At 41.9% G+C, this 18,566-nt stretch overlaps 2 protein-coding genes across 5 annotated transcripts in view; one reads left to right on the top strand and one right to left on the bottom strand.

Annotated features, from left to right (window-relative positions):
* ATP13A5 (ATPase 13A5) overlaps positions 1-18,566 on the top strand; it is a 99,070-nt gene that overhangs the window by 69,248 nt on the left and 11,256 nt on the right. For all 4 annotated transcript variants that reach the window (XM_024556343.3, XM_053918214.1, XM_024556342.3 and 1 more), the window contains 4 exons: positions 2,537-2,579; positions 5,433-5,542; positions 9,224-9,320; positions 11,519-11,591. In XM_024556343.3, the coding sequence (XP_024412111.2) occupies positions 2,537-2,579; positions 5,433-5,542; positions 9,224-9,320; positions 11,519-11,591 (323 nt within the window). The remainder of the gene's footprint in view (positions 1-2,536; positions 2,580-5,432; positions 5,543-9,223; positions 9,321-11,518; positions 11,592-18,566) is intronic.
* PLAAT1 (phospholipase A and acyltransferase 1) overlaps positions 30-18,566 on the bottom strand; it is a 41,676-nt gene continuing 23,139 nt past the window's right edge. The window contains exon 3 of the mRNA XM_053918218.2: positions 30-268. Within this exon, the coding sequence (XP_053774193.1) occupies positions 218-268 (51 nt within the window). The 3' untranslated portion in view covers positions 30-217. The remainder of the gene's footprint in view (positions 269-18,566) is intronic.

Raw genomic sequence — 18,566 nt, 5'->3', positions numbered from 1 at the left:
CTGGGGTCAGGCACCCAGGTGTGCTTAGCTGACTCTTCTGGCTCCCGGTCTCTCAAGGCCGTAGTCAGGTGTCAGCCAGAACCGCAGTCATCTCAGCACTTGAGAGGGAAAGATCTGGCACCAGCCTCACTCATAAGCTGTTGGTAGGATTCAGTTTCTTGTGGGTGGTTGGACTAAGATTTTCCGTTTTCCACTGGCTGTTGGACAGAAGCCACCCTCAGTTCCTTGCCAAATGGGTCATTTTACAAGGAAGCTCACAGTGTGGCAGCTGACTTCCATAAGAGTGAGCAAGGAAGAAGAATCAGAGAGAGAGAGAGAGAATCATCATTTTTTTATATCTTCAGCTCAGAAAAGACATCTCATCATTTTCACTGTATTCTCTTCATTAGAAGCAAGTCACTAGGTCCGGCCCACCCTCAAAGAAGGGCATGGCACAACCTCACAAGTACCAGGAGGTGGGGGTCCTTGGGGGCCATTTTAGAAGTTTTCTGTCCCAGAGAGCATTCATTCTGTGGCCCACACAGGGCATATCTTAGAGGAAGATTGCCTCCTTAGATGTAGAAAATAGAAACAGTAGGGGTTTCTATAGCTCAGAAAGGGAAAAATGGGGAAGTATGTGAATTATCATTTGAAATTACCTGAGGTGGGGTCATTAGAAGATATGTAAATAATTTCAGATCTCCCAGAAAAGAGGTGAATGACGTTTTTCTATATCAGACCCTGGCAGGGAGTGGGTATAGAGGCCAAAGTAAAAACCAAAGTCCTTTCTTATCTCCTTCAAAAATACAGATGACCCTGTCATGTCAGAATAAAATGTTCTTCTTGAGACCGAACCTGCCTATTATATGCTAGGAATGTTACAGGTTCTCGGCTTTGGATTTCTGCAAAGTGAAAAGGAACAGAGAGTAGTGAAACTTTAGGTAATTGCTGATAAGTAGCAGGTAAAATCCAGAGACTGACTTTTACTATTATTTTTTATTGCCCAAGCATTCTTGGGGTGTTTCAGAAGCTGCTTATTAACTCCCATAATGCCTTGAGTCTGGATTAGTAACCAGTGTCTAAAATGACTATTTCACTTACATGGTCATTACATAGTATTGGCCGACGAGAGTAACTTTATCCTTCTCGAATGCCTGAGAAATTTTGCCAACTTAAATGCTTACAGTTGAAAAGCCATACTCCCCTAAGGAAAAATCAATTCGGGAAGATACATGCTGTTTCAGAATGAGCGGTCTTCTAATTTCACGATTTTCTTCTCCGTGCCTTTATCACTGGCAGTGTGCAGGAGGCTGTCTGAATTCTCTTTCTGAATTCGGGGGACACTAGAACACGTAAGATTCCTCGTGTGATACGGAGACTGGAGATGTGCTTTAAGGCTGAAGGAGGAAACCATTTTCATCGAATGTGCATAGTGATGACATGTACATGAGCACATTCAAACATTTTTTAAAGATTTTATTTATTTACTTTTAGAGAGAGGGGAAGGGAGGGAGAAAGAGAGGGAGAGAAACATCAGTGTGTGGTCACCTCTTGTGCGCCCCCCACTGGGGACCCAGCCTGCAACCCAGGCATGTGCCCTGACTGGGAATGGAAGCAGGCCCGTGCTCAGTCCACCACTGAGCCACACCTGCCAGGGCAAACGTACAAATATTTATAGAGTGATTTTCATTTACTCTAACCAAATATGAATTTGTTTACGTTTGACCATTTTTGATCTATTAAAAATGGCCATTTCTTTGTCAACTAATAATAAGGAAACTCTCCAAAACCTTTATTTTTCTCTGTATTATCTGGTTATTTCATGTGTTTCTTGGCAATTTGCAGGTGACCCTTTAACATTATTGTCATTAATCAATACCTATAACGTATTACTCACTTATAGTAGAAGACAGAGTATGTCTTGAATCAGAAATTCCTTTTTCTTTGGCAAGAGCTTTAATATTTATTCTGTTATTTTTTTCCTCACCGCCGTGCCCTATTTACTCTGTTATTGATACCATTGTGTTTGCACCCCAAACTGATATGATGGGAGCATATTATCTCATTTTTACTCCAAGATGCATCAAAAATATGTGTATCTATCTCTAGTTGTATCTGTTCAGCTATTTCCCAAATGTTTCTCATCCTGGTGTCTGCACTCTAAATTCGCAGCAGCAGTCATCAACCAAAACATGGCTGGATTCGGTTATGGTCTGTGTATTAGGTTCTGCAGCAAGTGCAGTGATTATGCCTGTGCATCCTTAACCTTGGCCTTGGTGGGTATAATCAAACAGGACTTCTTTTGAAGTCTGTGATCATCTTTGTGGACATCCCTGCAGTATCACTATCACTTCCAGGTGATTGATTGAAACAATTTAAATAATACATGGCCTTATTCCTCTAGGATTTTCCTGAAGCCCAGTTCTACATGTCTTCAGGTCTCTCTCACTCATTCACACACACACACACGCACACACTCATCACATGTGAGTTAGGTATGATGGAAATCATTCAAGTGAGGTCTTGTTACTAATTTTTCTGATCCTTTTCCCTACAGTTATTATGTGGGCATGTGTGGAGATGGAGCCAATGACTGTGGGGTGAGTAGAAACTACTTCTACTAACTCAGGCAGTTCACTAACATCCCTTTTGAGAACCCCGCAGTCCCCTGGGTTCTGACTCTTCACCCTTCTGCCAATGATCACTTGATTATTTTACTGTTTATATTCAACTCTACCTGAGTGTGGGCTGGAGTGGAGAGGAATGAAATGAAATAAGTCACCTCAGCTGTTTTCTGGCAACACCTAGAATAATAAAGACAAGGGAAGGCTACTTAACACTCCTGTATTTCAGACTTACAGGAACTTTGCAAGACTAGCTAGTTTAAATCTCTCATGTTATCAATAAGAAAATTAGTCTAGGGAAGTGAATTCTTTTTTTATCTGAAGTCACACAACTGATAAATATCTTAGTGAAAGAAAAGTTTGAAACTACTCATAAAAGATTTTGAATTATATGTAAATTATATTATTCTTGCCAAACTTCTATTGATATTTTGAAGTTGATTTTTATCCCCCAATTCTTACACTGGTTCAAATAGTGTGCATTACATGCCGTCGAGTCAGCTGTGACTATCGGTGCCCTTATGAATATGTGACACCCACAATGTCCTTTCTTCAGGAATCCCGCTCAGCTCCTGGAGAGTCATGCTTATGGCTTCTTTTATGGAGTCAATCCATTGCACATTTGTCTTCCTCTTCTCCTGCTGCTTTCTGTTTTCTTAGCACTATGGTCTTTTCAGAAGAGCCTTGCCTTCTCACGACATGCCTAAAATAGGACAGCTTCAGTTTTGTTATTTCTGTCTCTAGGAATGTTTCACACTTCATTTGCTCTAGGACCCACTTGTTCATCTTTCTGGCAGTCCAGGGTATCTGTAGAGCTCTCCTTCAACACCATATTTCAAATGAATCAATTTTTTCTCATCGGCCTTCTTCACTGTCCAACTTTTGTATCTGTACACAGTAACTGGGCATACCAGGATATGGATGATCTTAACCTTGGTCTCTAATGACACATCTTTGCTTTTAGTAACCTCTCCTAACTCTTCCATTGCTGCCCCTCTGAGTCTCAGCCTTCTCTTGATTTGTTGGCTGCAGTCTTCATATCAACTGATGACTGAACCAAGATAAGCATAATATTAAACAATTTCAATGAGCTTCTAGATCAAACTATTCAGTTGATATATACTGTAGCAAAACCTAAATTAAATGATTCTCAACAGATTATTTCTCATACACAGTAGGAGACAGTACATGTTTTATAATCTGAGTTTTAAAGATACGGTTGAAACAATACCTTAAAGATGTATGTACATAAGAAAATATTTTAGTAGCTAATGTGTGGGTCAAGAAGTGAAGGGATTGCTTTGTATTTCCAAAGCCTATTAGATACTTAAGATCTGGGTATTTATTTTACTTCCCTCTTCAAATGTTCTCTTCAAAGTTCTATGTAAAACTATGTTCATACTTAGAGATCTATTGTGAATTTTTCTGCATTATACTTTGCACGAAGCTAGTTTTTAGTTCACTCTTCAAACTTTAGAATGAGTACCCACTCCCATTAGTTATGTGGAGTTTAGAACCAAACAAAGAAATCAAGTGCTAAAAAGGATATAGTCTCTGCCTCTAAAGAGTTCATTGTTTGGTGGGGGAAAGAATCATGCATAAAAATAACCTTAACATAAGGTAGATGGTACTAAATTATATGATAGAGGTGCAAAACATTAAGAGAAAAGAGAGGAAGAAGAAGATATCTTAATATTTATTGACCATGAATTTAGTTATGATCGGTGGTAGTATCCGGGTTCTTTGTAGTTCTATAGAACTGCAGAAATACAAAGTTGTACTTTATGCCCACACAATCCCCATAGAATCAAGGACCTGCTGGCCTTCCAATTCGTCACTGTCTGCTCTGAGTGCTTTCTGGAAAGTTTTCAGTCTTTTAAAAAAATTATTTTTATGTGATATATTTTATAATTACTCTTAGAAATAGTGTTTCTTTTCTTATTTTTTCAATCAAGGTTGACATTCCATATTATTTTATATTCATTTCAGGTGTACAACCCAGTGATTAGACATTTATGTAATTTATGAAGTGATCCCCCTAATAATTCTAGTACCATCTGACACTTACATAGTTATTGCAATGTTATCAACTATATTCCCTGTGCCGCACTTTACATCTCCGTGACTATTTTGTAACTACCAGTTTGCACATCTTAATCGGTACAGTTCTCACCAGCCCACCAACCTCCCCACCCTCATCTGGTACCCATCAGTTTGCTCTCTGTGCCTATGAGTCTGTTTCTTTGAACAGTTTTCAGTCTTGATGGGAAATGAATTAGCCTTCATTTCCATGAGGCAACACACACACTAGTAGAAGTCATTAATGAGTGTGATCTAGTTCCTGCATTCAGTAAAGATGCTGTATGCCCCATATGTCATCCCAGCAGTTAGCTGGTTGGCCTGGTCAGGAAGCCTATGGAAAGGTGGAGATTGAATATCTTTTCTTATTGTTCGTCAGGATCACCTGCTGAGTGTAAGAACTGTGATAATGAAGTTGCCTGACGAATGTCTATCCAATGCTGTCATCTTTTTAATAGACTTCTTGAAGGACTGTTTCCATTTTTTATTACCTCGATACCCCACAACCAATACACAGACATGCACACACACGCACACCCCATTCTTCTACCTCTGGCTCATTGCTTAGTTGGTGACTTTGTGGGTCAGGGGGAAAGGTATTCCAGGGGGAGGGAGAACATAATCGGAGACCAAGGGGCGGAAGCATGCAGTGTTGTAAAACTCTACCATGTGAAGAAGAGCCTCACGGTGTCTGAGTAGTTAGAGCCTGGCCTGCAGAGTCCCGAGTGTAACACGGATTTATCGTTCCAGGCTTTGAAAACGGCGCACGCGGGCATCTCCTTGTCAGAGCAGGAGGCGTCTGTGGCCTCCCCTTTCACCTCAAAAGCAGCCAACATTGAGTGTGTGCCTCATCTCATCAAGTAAGCTGCCTCTTCCTCCTCCACCCCCATGGGTTCGTCATCAGCCTCTGGACAGAATTCAGCTATAATTTAGTGCTAACTGTCTCAACAGAGGCATGGGTAAAGTGCCATTGGAGCACCAAGCAAGGGAGCCATGAGTGCTACTTGAGAATGCAGGTAAAAGCCACAAAAGAAGTGACTTTTGCCGAGCATTAAATGATAAACGACTGTGTCATGTGGAGAGTGGAAAGCTGAAGTTGGTATTTAAAAAGTAATTGCTTTTTTACTTCTCTGCTTTATTTTGTGTGTTGGGTACTCACTGGAACCTTTCTCCTGTAGTCGACAATGGGTGAGGAAGCAGAAAGGGGCCATTCCATCAGATGGCTTCCTCAAGTAATGCTCCATCCCTGAAGTACAAATGAATGAACATCTACAATGATTGCATAAAAGAATTTTACAATCAACTGGTAACAGTTAGAGAAGAGGGCGGAATTAGAAACTGGTTATTTTCCCAACATAGCTCCCTTACTTCCACTTCTCTCTCATTTCTGATGTTATCTTTACTCTTGTAGTTAAGAACAATACAATAGGCTCTATATTTTGTTCCTAAGTCCTATTCTCCTTTTGTTTCCTATAACATTGTGAGGTAACTTTGGGCCATCTTCACGGCCAGTGGTCTGGAAGACATCATCAAATCTTGAGATTTATACAAAAAAGACAACCATGAAGTTCTCTGGCATGCCCTGTGGTGTATCTGAATGGGCAGCTGCTGGCAAGAATCACGGACCTAAAGGTGCCAGGCTGGCAATTCCATGCCCCTGCCTGGCTGCGTGTCAGGGCACCAGCTTGACACATGTTCCTGAACACTGGGTGGCTGCACCTGTGTCCTTCCACACCCTCACATTTCCCCACCTCCCCTGCCTCCAAAGGACTCCTCTCCCTAAATCCCAGGTTCCCTGCTTCTAAGGGCCATGTGGTCCTTAGTGTCCTTCATCCAGGCTCAGAAGCTCAGAGTACATTTTACTCTTTCCTCTTCTTTTCTCCTAGCCAATCAGGCATTACGTTTTACTGCTTTCAGTGACTCTTTCCAAGCCTTTTTCTTACTCCCTGTCGTGCCTCGCTGGTTCATGTCCCGGTGACCACAACGTGAGAGAGCTCCGGCCCCTCGCCCTTGTTCGTGCTTTCCACTATTGAAGTGCTCCCGGAGCTCTTTTTAAGTTTTGTGCTTGGAATGTGGGGGATTAAAAATGAGAGAGAGCCTTGCCCTGGAAGACTTACATTTTAGTGAAGAATATAGATAGATATAGATATAATAATTTAAAAAAAAACAGAGTGAGAGGTGTTCCATAAATTAGCTTTAAATAAGTTCACATCCAACAATACAATAACTTTCCCAGTAGTTCAGTATGATAACTCTAGCCAGAGGGAAGGCTTCGGCCTGAGAGTTGCACCTTTAAGGACATTTGTGAACAGAGGGAGCTGGGAGGGGATTCCAGGTGGGGGAAATGGAGAGCCACATTTGGAAACAGGGTTTTAATTGGAGGGCACGGGAGCCCAATGGTCCAATCTGGTTGGAAGGATTCTCATATGGGAGCTGTGAAGGTGAAGCTAGAGCACCAGGTGTGAAGACTTTGCATAGGGAGTTTAAACTCCTAGGTCAGGGGTGTCAAACTCATTTTCACCAGGGGCCACGTCAGCCTTGTGGTTGCCTTCAAAGGGCCGAATGCAATTTTAGGACCGTATAAATGTAACTACTCCTTAATAGTTAAGCGAGAGCTTGGCGCTGCTGCCAGGTAGAAACAAGGTGCCGGGCCAGATACGGCCCACGGGCCTTGTGCTTGCCACCAGTGTCCTAGATAGTTGCACAAAGCACTGGGCTGGTCCATCCAAAAGGCAATGGTATTTGAACTTCAGGTGCTCTTTTTCACACATGTGGCCTGATGCATTTATAAATGTAATATATGGTTTTATTTATTTATTTATTTATTTAATTGCTATTCAGTTACAATTGTCTGCATTTTCTCCCCATCCCTCCACCCCACCCCAGCCAAACCCACCTCCCTCCCCAACCTCTACATAATATACTGTTTGAAATTACAAGTGATGATGTAGGATTTCCCTAGTGGCTGATGGTTTAATGATAGCTCAGGGTAGAAGCTCTTTGCTTCGGTAGTTCACAGACTTGTAAAGATTAGACGTGGTGCAGCCCCGTCAGGCTCTCTGTGGCGCTGACTCTGGAGAAAGCGCCCTCCCGGGGGGCGATGAGGCCCAGTTTTAGATGCATGGGTCGAGATCCATGGGTTTTCATTTGTATCTTTAAAACGCTGTTATTATAGTTCAAGTCCTTCAGGGAAATAACTGTACGTTATTCATTTCTGTGCCATTGTGCCTCTCACTAAACCGAATGCATCAGAGCGTCTGCCTACTGTTTGTGGAATGCATAGATAAGTGAATGAGCAGCTTAAAATACATACTCAGTAGGAGTAGCAGCCATTTTGGAGGTCCAGGCAAACATTCTTTATTCTTTAGTTAGAATAAGGGTTTTTGAACTTCCCTTTGAATCTGCGTCTTATTTATTTATTTATTTTTTGTAAATGTACCCAACCGTAGAAAACGGAAAAATGACAAAGTTTTTGTCAGACAGTGATCCGGGCTCCTCATGCTGACCCCTTCTCAGCGTGTCTTCTGCTCCGCCCTGTGTGTGGGAAACAAGCGGCGGTGCCTCCTAGCCTGCTGGGAAATACCTGCCCACGGCCTCTTGGCCCCTCTCCCGCCCGGACGTTCTCATTCACCCGAGGCAAGGTGGCTATGGCTTAGCTGGTTTAGGTTTTCCTTCTCATGTCCCTGTTCTGTTGACAGTCTCTGAGCAGTGCAGGTGTCTACATCACAAGGGACCAGAGATAAAGCGGGTGTGAGCTGCCTCCCTGTGGATTCGTTCCTGCCCAGAAAAGAGGAGGCCGCAGGCAGGGGTGTTCGCTAAGTTCCCCGCTGCCCTGTCGCACCACTGCCTCACCTGTCTTCTCCAGCCTGTCGTGACCCATCACCCAACCAAGCCCCAGTTAAAGGACTAACAGCTCAAACAATTTTTTAAAGGGAGGAATATTTACTTTTTAAGCTGCAATTTTTACTGTTACCTTTATCTCTTTTGATCTTCACACCAGTTCGGATTATTACCCTTGGTTCTTCCCAACAAAACCCATTTCCTCTCAAATATTGGAGTCCCACCCACCTTTCCTAAAATGCTTTGGGTCTCTAAGGGATTCGAAAGCACACACAACTCGAAAGCTCGGTTCTCAGGAAGCAAGTGTTGTTAGGATGTAATGAGTCATAGTCAAGTCAATGCTTGGCATTTTTCACCCCATCATATGCATTGTGTTTATAATGTACATGTCAATCTTCTTAATTCACTGAAAGCTTGTTGAAAATAAAGACTGAGCCTGATTTATTGATATCCTCCATGACTCTTACCATAAATCCGGTACCTCATAAACCCTACTAAAGGCGAGTGCATGGATTAATGAGTGAGGTAAGGATTAAAAGAGAGAATGAATGAATGAGTAAATAGATAACTAAGAGGATAAATTGGTGGTTAAGTGAATGTATGTCAACAGGCTATTAGAAATTAAACTCTTTTTGAAATATAAAGGAGAATGGGAGATGTGTATCACATATAACCAATTATTTTTATTTTTTCTTATACAGAGAAGGCCGAGCTGCTCTGGTTTCATCCTTTGGGGTATTTAAATACTTGACCATATATGGCATAATCCAGTTTATTGGTACATCACTGCTCTATTGGGTAGGAATCAAAAGAATTCTTTTTTGTTTTAGTTGCATTTACATCACTGGTTTATTCTTTGGGGGTGTAGCTCCTACACAGGATACAATGTTTTATATATAAATGACATTTCTCAAAATAGATGTCTACAAAGTGGGAACTTGGTATAACTGCATGAAACACAGAGCTAGAAATAAATAGATGTGTCTCAGTTTTTTAGAAGTGTTGTTTTGCTCTAGATAACCTGAGACACTTGACCTCTTCAAGCCTCTATTTCTTCACTGGATTATGAAGAAAGCTTCAGAGCAGCCTAAATATAACTCAGCAGGAAATGGATCAGTCACCAACTGAGGAATATTTTTGGCAAAAGACTAGGAAGAGATAAAAAGAAAAAGGTGTTGTTGAATTTGACTTTGAATGATTCAAAGGCTAGGGAAACTTCCATACTGGAGCTTTACTTCTGAACCTGCCCAGAACTTACACATTTAGACATGTCATTAGTACAGGATTAACAATTCTTCCTTTAAAAAAAAAGCTGTTCAAATTAAGTGATCAAAACAAACATGTAAGAATTAATTAGCTATATGGAAGAAATATGTTTAGGTTGAAAGAATACTTTAGTAGTTCAGTCATAACTTGTTCTACAGTAAAATGATCCAATGGACTCGGGGACCATGTCAGGAAGGGAATTAACTTACTGCTTTTCTAAGACATTTGAGAGGTGACTGAGAGGGCCACGGGACTCCAGCCTCTGGCGGGCTATCACTAGCAAGGACCACACACAGAAGGTTAAGGGCAACCATATGGGTAGAAAGAAACAAGACCTGGACGGGGAGTCAGGAAACCTAGGTTCAGGTTCTGCCTCCATCACTAAGAGCAAATTAGATCTTGCCCTTAGCCAAGCCTTTATCTGCCTTTGGAAAGCTAGGCTGGCTGATTCCCCAAACCCTCTATGATGTAGGTCTATGTAAGCTGCTCCTAGAATGAAGACTAAAACTGCTTTAAAAAATCTCCCTGTTGCATCCCACCCTGCATATGTATCATTTTATCATTTTAAGCAGAAAATAAGGGGAAAGGACATGAGAAAGAAATGTAAGGAAGGCAAAGGAAGAATTGGAGGGTGAGAGGGATACTGAGGAACCATTTGTATCCTCTGAAAAATAGGAAAGCAGAACTTGAATTCCAAAGTCCTCACAGAGAGAGTTGGGACCATGGTCTGCTCTGGAGCCATTCACTCCCACAGTCTAGCCAGGGGTGTCCAAACTTTTGGTGTCTCTGGGCCCCACTGGAAGAAGAGTTGTCTTGGGCTACACATTAAATACATTGCGATATGTAATTGCAAAAAAAATCTCATAATGTTTTAAGAGAATTTACGATTTTGTGTTGGGCCACATTCACAGCCATCCTGGGCTGCATGCGGCCCACAAGCCTCAGGTTGGACACCCCTGGAGACCTAAATGAGACTGTTTCTAAGGACCTGCACCTGGAAACTTCTGGGCCTTGGGTTCACCCTCTAACAGGCCAGAAATGTTTTTCATTTGTGTCTATCTGGTCTGTAAAGTCGTCAGAGCCCGATTATAATTTGGTGCTCATTCAAACACCACGTAGCAGAGAAACAGACCCGGCTGCAAAAGCGTATTGCAAGCAGGTTTGTAGAGAGTAACAACTTGACTTTTTAATTTAAACGCTTCAACTCTGTAAATGTGAACATCAAAGAAGTTCTGTGTCTATACGAACTTTGGAAAGACAGGTGTGCCAGACTGAAGCCTGCAGCGCACTTGTTTGAGGCAGGAGCACTTGTTCAACTTATGAAAGTGAACGGCCCCTCAAGAGAACTGTGGTGTAAACTCGGCCCATGAATAAAGATGGAAAGAAACACCTGTTCAGTGACTTGAGGCCTTGACTTTAAATTTTAAGTTTGAAATCCCCAGAGGAACTTTTGGGCTTTAATATCTTACGTTAATGCTAACACTATAGCTGCTATAACTACTGTGTCCAGTCAGAGGAATGACCCTTGTTGCTAATATGGAATTAAGTGAAACACTGGGAAAATAGAGGTCTGGCTTCATTCCCTCCAGTAACATGCAAAACACAAGGTAAGTCACTTTCTTCCTGAAGAGGAGAGAAAAATAACAGTTACTTTCCGAAGGAGTGTTAGAAGTGATAAAGTGCTGACATGGTAGAAGCAAGCCTTACACCTACTTTTGTTTCCTTTTCAGCAACTGCAACTCTTTGGGAATTACCAGTATCTAATGCAAGATGTAGCCATTACTTTGATGGTCTGTTTGACAAGTAAGCCATTTAGCAAAGTAAACTGTATTATTTATATTTACCCATGAAATTCTAGAAATGTTCATCCAAAAAAGAGCTGCAGAGAAAGGTGTACCTTAACTACCAGAACCTCATTTCTTATGAATTTTTTGAAAGTGGTGTTGGAAAAAAATTGAGACTTGAAGTCCTCAAACCTGGCATTAAAGTATCCTGAAAGCAAATATATTTTAGCCTCATAAAATTTTCAATGTATTCTGAGTTCTTTGTCAGTTTGTACCTTGTACATAGAAAAATGTACAAGATATCTGGAAAGGGAAATCTTTAAAACCCAAAGGTCACTTTCCATTATTTGGCTATGCTTCATGTTGACGCGAAACCAGATTTTTGCTAAGTCTTTGACGTGCGAGAACAAATGCTAGCATTTTACTCTCGTGGAATGCTCTCAAAAGCAAGGTGGGGCTTACAGCAGCTATTGCTCATTTCCTGCCTTGCGGATGACACTGATATAGTATTTTCTGTCAAAGAACTTGGGTTTGATACTAACTTTTAATAACTGAGATAGGTGACTGCCTCAACAGAGAATAAAGGAAGAGAATGACGTAGTCATCTTTTTTGCCTTGTTCAACAATGAAAGTGTTTTGAAATATAATGGATAAAACATTAGGCAGTGCAGGATATTAATAACCATGCAAATTTCATATGGAATCATAAAACATGAAACTGATATTGAAGTCATTTATTATATCAACCCAATGATAAAACTTACCAGTATTGGAGATGTAAGTAATATCAATTTTGATTCTTAGGGTTGGACTGTCTATTCATAGACCATTAAAATATTTTTCTACCTGCTATTCATATTCACATGACTGGATAATGTTGAATCAATGATATTGCTCTGCAGTGTTGGGTATTTTTAAGTAATTTGCATAATTAGTTGTGAATACGGGCAATGATGCTGAAAAGGAAATAGAACACCGGAAAGTTCCAAGAGCTAAGCTAACAGTCAGTAGCATGAAGGGAAAGGCCATGGCCATCCTTCACCCTTCCCTATCTCTGTGACCTTTGGCAAAGTATTTATAAAACAAATAATTTCCTGATAGGAAGTATCTCATAGTGTTGTGAGGACCGGATAAAATGATGCATGTGACGAGTGTAGCACAATGCATCACACACTGGGAGCACGCACTGCGAAATTAATGGTATCGCCATGTGCCCCTATGCTCTTTCTTCCTGGGCACTGATGCTAACACGGGGAGCCCTTGAAAAGAGTTTGACTGTGTACAAGCAGACTGTGTGATTAGCAATCCAAAACACTGGCTGGTAGCCTTAGCCTTGCCTCAGAATGAGAGATGACCTTGAGCAAGTTATTTTGAGCTTTTACACATTTAATTTCACACTATTGGTTATAAATCTGACTCCCAGGGCAGTGGGTATACTTCCGCATGGCAATAGCCTGCTGATCTCCATGCCAGCTGGCCAGTTGGCCTCTCATGTCAGAGTAGGCTCAGTGGGAAACTGGGAATGACTCTAGGCAGGATCATTGTTACCAGTGGGAGAAAAAGTCTCAGAAGGGTAATAGATCAGGAGCATAATGTTCTACCAGAACGACAGCACTTTATGCAAATATTATTCAACAAACATGCAGCTGGTGTGGTGGATGGGCTAGGCTCCAGGTAGGTTGGAAAAGGTGAGAAGTAGAGTCAAGAAACAGCTAGTTTTGTTTGATTTTTACCCTCTGCTTCAGAAAGTATTGCTTTCCCATCCCTATAAGCTCAGTTATCCTACAGGCAGATAATTTCCTCATCAATTCCAGGTATTAAATGATCTCATCTTTAGTTGTAAAACACCCAGGCCTTGTAAATTAACATTTTGTGTTTTTATCTAATTTGAAGCTTTGCTTCCCCTATATCAAGCCTGCCTTATGGCTTGGAGCAAGCAATAGTGAGAAGGCCATGCTCTCTACTTTCCTTGCAATGGTCTCTACTCACCTCCACTCAGGCCCTGCTTCAGGGAATCTCAGAGCAACAAGAGCAAGGAAGTTTTTACTTCAGTGGGAGTGTTGTAGTACTCTCCGGTCAAGTATCCTCTGATATGACAGGCATTTTAAACTCAGAGAATTCGCAGGGGGCCCATTGGTGAGTTCTTGGGTTCTTCAGAGAATCCCTGTGGTTTGGTCTGAACTACATCTTTCCCTGACACCGTGGTGCTCTCTCTCTCTCTGATGCCTCAGGATTCCTTTCAGCAACTGCCTTCCAGTGGTGCATACCACAAAGCAATTTTTTTTTTTTGCTTCTGCGCCTCTAACCCCAGCAGACTGCCCCATCGAGCAGATTCCTCCCAAGACACCTCTAGTTTGGTTAATACCCGTAGCTTCTGCTTGACCTACAAGATATTCATAGTGGATGTATAGCTTGCTCTCACTGCTGCCCCCTCTTTCTTCCCTCTGGTATTGCAACAGGGTAAGGACTGAGCCACTCTCTACCTCAAAACCACTAAGGTCTCTCATAGAGTTGTTCTAATGACACTTACTTATTTGGGTTGGGGTGATGCAGGAAAAAAAACCACAGCTCTTTCTGCTCCTAAAATTCCTTTTAAAATCTCTTGATAGTCTTTATAGCTTTCTCTTATATAGTCTGTATGTAGGTAACAGTGTGTGGGGGACTAGGTGGGCATGCTCTCAGTTGAAGGACCCATGTGGATCTCTGAGTGGGTACTATGGAGATATGACAAGGGCTCTCTCTTCACAGTATATTGAGACTTAAAATTCATTGTCCTCAAATATGAGGCTCAGCAAAATTCCCCAAACAAAAGGAAAAGCCCCAAATCAGCCTCCTCTCCGATGTGTGCATCTCCTACTATTTGTTAGGCATGTACGTGCCTGGTGCATAAAAAGACCGGTCATTAAATTCAGAGTTTAGTGGGGTAATTCACATACGCGAATGCATGTAATGCGAATCTAAAGTAGTGAGTGCCAGGAAAAAAGAAGTTCAGAAAAGGAAGAGATTGCTCCTGAGAATCGGGGGTTAGGGGAGAGACAACAATGGGGAAAAAAGAGATGTACTAAAGCTGGTTTCAGGGAAGAGGTAAGCATTTGCACCGAAATAGGAAGGATGGTAGATTCCAAATATCTCTTAGTAAGAGAAGGGAATTTCAAATGGGAGAAAACCTCATGAGCAAGAGAGAGCTGATAAATACGGAGCATGAGTTTTTCAGTTTGACCGCACTGTAGGGCATTTGAAAAGAAACATCACGAGATAAAATTTGAAAGGTGAGTTGGATCGGATCACAGAATTGTGGCTCCCAGGCTGAGAACTGTGGACATTCATCTGCAGGTGCTCGGAGTCACTGACTATTAAACGATCAATGTAAAATCATTCTCACCAAGGTTCCAAGTTCCCAGGTTATGGCTTTGACTGTAAGCTTGAGTTAGTATGAGACAAACACAATACCATTACAATTTAATTTATTTACTTGCTTATCTATACACACCCTGCCTTGTTCCCACAAGATTTAAAGGCAAACAAAGGTACCTGATAAAACAAAAGTAGGTTTACAATTGTCTTGTGACATTCTTTTGAGTGAATAAAACTGCTGTAATAATGATAATCTGCATGTCTGTTCCCATACAAGCAACAGTGAACCTACTTTTGCCCACCCCTGTACATTAAGGGGAAAATTGAGGAGAAAGTAAGATGAAGTCAGGGAGGTCAGTTAAGAAAATGCATGCCTGGAAGTCCATTTGACTGTAACAGGCCTGGAAGCCATCTTGAAAGGAATTTGTCCTTGCTGCATCTTTGTTCTCTCCCGTAAGACCCACTCAAATTAGATTTAAAAAATAGAGAAAGGGGGATGTTTCAGAATATAATTCTCAAAGAAATCTGAGAACAGAAATTCAGAAGCACGAGGCCCTTGGGAAGGCTAGAACATTCATGGCTGCTTTCTTTATTTCCAAGAGACCATCCTGTCTTTTTCTTCTTCTTTCTGTTCTTACTATTTTCATCTCACTTCTACTCATTCACCTTGCAACCCTGCAGAATCTCAATAACCTTTCTCTTTGTCTTCCCACGGCTAATTAACTTAATGTCTAGGTATCTTATTTGAAAATCTCTTGAGAGAAAATTTAGTGACCCAATTTGAATCAAATGCCCACCTCTAAGACAGTCAGCTTTATGAATGAAGATGGGTTCACGCAATCCAGGCCCATCTGGGCCAATCATTTCAGCATATGGGAGGAGGCAGTATCCAGGAAAAGGGGCTGTGGGAGGGAATTCATACATTCTATAAAAACATCTCTTTTATAAATTCCACCAGGGCTTTAATGACACCTAAGATTGTCCAGGTCTTGGTCCCTTTGGAGAATCTCATGGAAAATATAGATCTTTGCACTTTAAAAATTTCATGATGCACACTCAAAATTTTGCATGTAATTTAGGTGAGTTCATGAGCCTCCTGCAACATGACTTATGTGACTTAAAAAGTCTATAATATGAAGTAAGCCAACTATTTAGGAGAAGCACACCTACATTATACCCAAATGATGCTGGACAATTAAAAACTGCACTTTGAGAATAGGGATTAAAACCTCTAAGTCCTCCATAGAGCAGAGCCTGTGCTGGGTTCAGTCAGGTACAGAGAGTGGAATGAGACAAGGTGTCTGCCCTCAGGGAACTCACAGTCTGCTGAGTGCCTTCTTAAGCAGCTTGATTTAGTGCAAGACACCAGTGGTAATATGAGTAATGTCCTGTGGGAACTTAGAGGCAGTGATTAATTCTAAATAAAATATAACACTCCATCAGTTTTCATTCCTCTGCATGCAATCTGATAGCACATATCATCATCATCATCATCATCATCATCATCATCATTTTAAGGAAACCTGGACAATTCAGAAAAGTTTTTTCTGTCCACTGAAAACCAATGATGCTATCCAAGCTTGCATTTCAGGACTCCTCATTTCCTCATGTTTAATTCCTGGGGTCCATACCACTGCGCTATGCTGTGGGGCAGAGAACACATGGGGCTTTAAAGCCAATGGATGAGTTTACATCGCCACCCTGTCACTCACACACTGTGAGCTTTAAACGAAGGACTCTACTTTCTGAACCTCAGTTTCTTCCCCTGTGAAATAGGAGATAAAGTACTTATTTTGCATTGCTTTTTGAGGAAATAAAGACAACATTTATAAAACATGAACCTGGCTGGAGCTAGTAGCAGTCCTAAAATGGTAGTCATTATTTTTATATTTATCTAAAATCAGGTGTACAGATGCCCTGTCAGAGTGTATTAGGGATTTCTAATATGGAAAAAGTTAAAATATTCTTTATGTAAGGATTCTGAATCAATCAGCTGCTGCCCCACTAATGCTTCATAAACTACCCTCAAAACTCATTGGCTTACAACACAACACAACTCATGAGTCTATTGGTCGATTGCCATCACATGATATAGGTGGGCTCAGCTGAGCCGTTCTGCTTTAGGATGTAGATCGGTTGGTCTTGGTTCAGGCTGTGGGTTTGAACGTGGCCCCATATGTTTTATCCTGGGGCCAGGCCGAGTGAACAGACCCAGGCACGTTCTCATTGCAGATCAGAGAGAGCAGAACAGAGAGCTAGGCTAGCTGTGCAAGGCCAGCAGAGGCCTCACACCTCTGACAACATTTCTTTGGCCAGAGAAAAATCACCCAGGGAAACCAAAATTAGGGGGTGGTAAAGTCTTCTTTGCCCTGACGAGGCCAATACTTCAATATACCTTAGTTTCTGTGTAAAAGAAAAGCCAGAAACCCAATGAGCACCTGAGAAAGAGAAATCCAAAGTGGGGGAAGCCAGAGGCACAGAGGCACTGCCCATGACTCTTGCCTCTTTAAAAACCCTGTGGCCATGTTCTACCTTGGGTATTGAAACACAGACAGGACTCCAAGCGCTGCAGCCTCTGCCTCCTGTCTCCTCGCACCTCTCCTTGCTCTGACCAGTCCACACTGTGTGTCCCTTCCTGTGTGTCCTTCCTGTGTGCCCTTCAGTGACTTCTCACACCAGCTACCTAGACTTAGGCCAAACTTTACAGGTGAAGGGCACAACCTCAACAAGACTGTCCTCACTTCAGACACTACATATAATTTGGGGGGTCCCCATGCCACCTGCACTTTTAACTAGCTGGCTACAAATTTGGGGGTTCTCACTACCCACCCAAATTCAGTAATTTTCATCAATGGCTCACAGAACTCAGAAAGTGCCACACATATGATTACAGTCTTATTATAGCAAAAGGATACAAATCAGAACCCGCTGATGGGAAAAACTTACAAAGCAAGATCTGGGAGGGTCACAGAGATGACACTTCCATTGTCCTCTCCCCGGGGAGTCAGTTTGCCTTTTACACATCGGGGTGGGATAATATGCAGATTATTGCCAAACAAGAACCTCACCTGAGCTCTGATGTCTGGAGTTTCTGCGGGAGTTCCATTATCAAGGCATAGTTGATTCAATGATTGGCCATGAGTTGAACTCAGTCCTCAACTCCCCTCCTCCTAAACGTCAGCCTGATATCAGGATTCTCAAAGCCCCAATTCTCTAATCACACCGCTGGTGTTTTGGGCATGGCCAGACCCCATCCTGAGTCACCTCCTTAGCACAAACTCTCTTCAGGCCCACCCTGAGTCACCTTGTTGGCAAAAGCTGTCAGGTCTCATCGTGAATAACAAAGATATTCCTATCAACTCAGAAAATTCCAAGGATTTAGAGGATATATCCCAGGAACTGGGGATAAGGCCACCCAAATCCAAGGGTTTAGATATAACTTCTTAAGACTCTGGGACAAGGCCGGACCACCTGTGTCTCCTATTGGACTTCAAGCTCTTTGAGGGCAGAAGAGAGTCCTTTTCCTCTGCATACCCCATAGCCTCTAGCTCAGCACCCTCCTGGGGAGATATTGCTGAAATTGGTAAAGGTAGAGCCTTAGTTATAGAGCGTTAGGATAAGAGAGTTGGAAGGGCATTTA

This window comes from Desmodus rotundus, chromosome 2, assembly GCF_022682495.2.
Source record: "Desmodus rotundus isolate HL8 chromosome 2, HLdesRot8A.1, whole genome shotgun sequence".
NCBI classification, from domain to species: Eukaryota; Metazoa; Chordata; class Mammalia; order Chiroptera; family Phyllostomidae; genus Desmodus; species Desmodus rotundus.
Note: the sequence above shows the minus strand (reverse complement) of the source record. Positions and strands in the feature narration are given on the sequence as shown.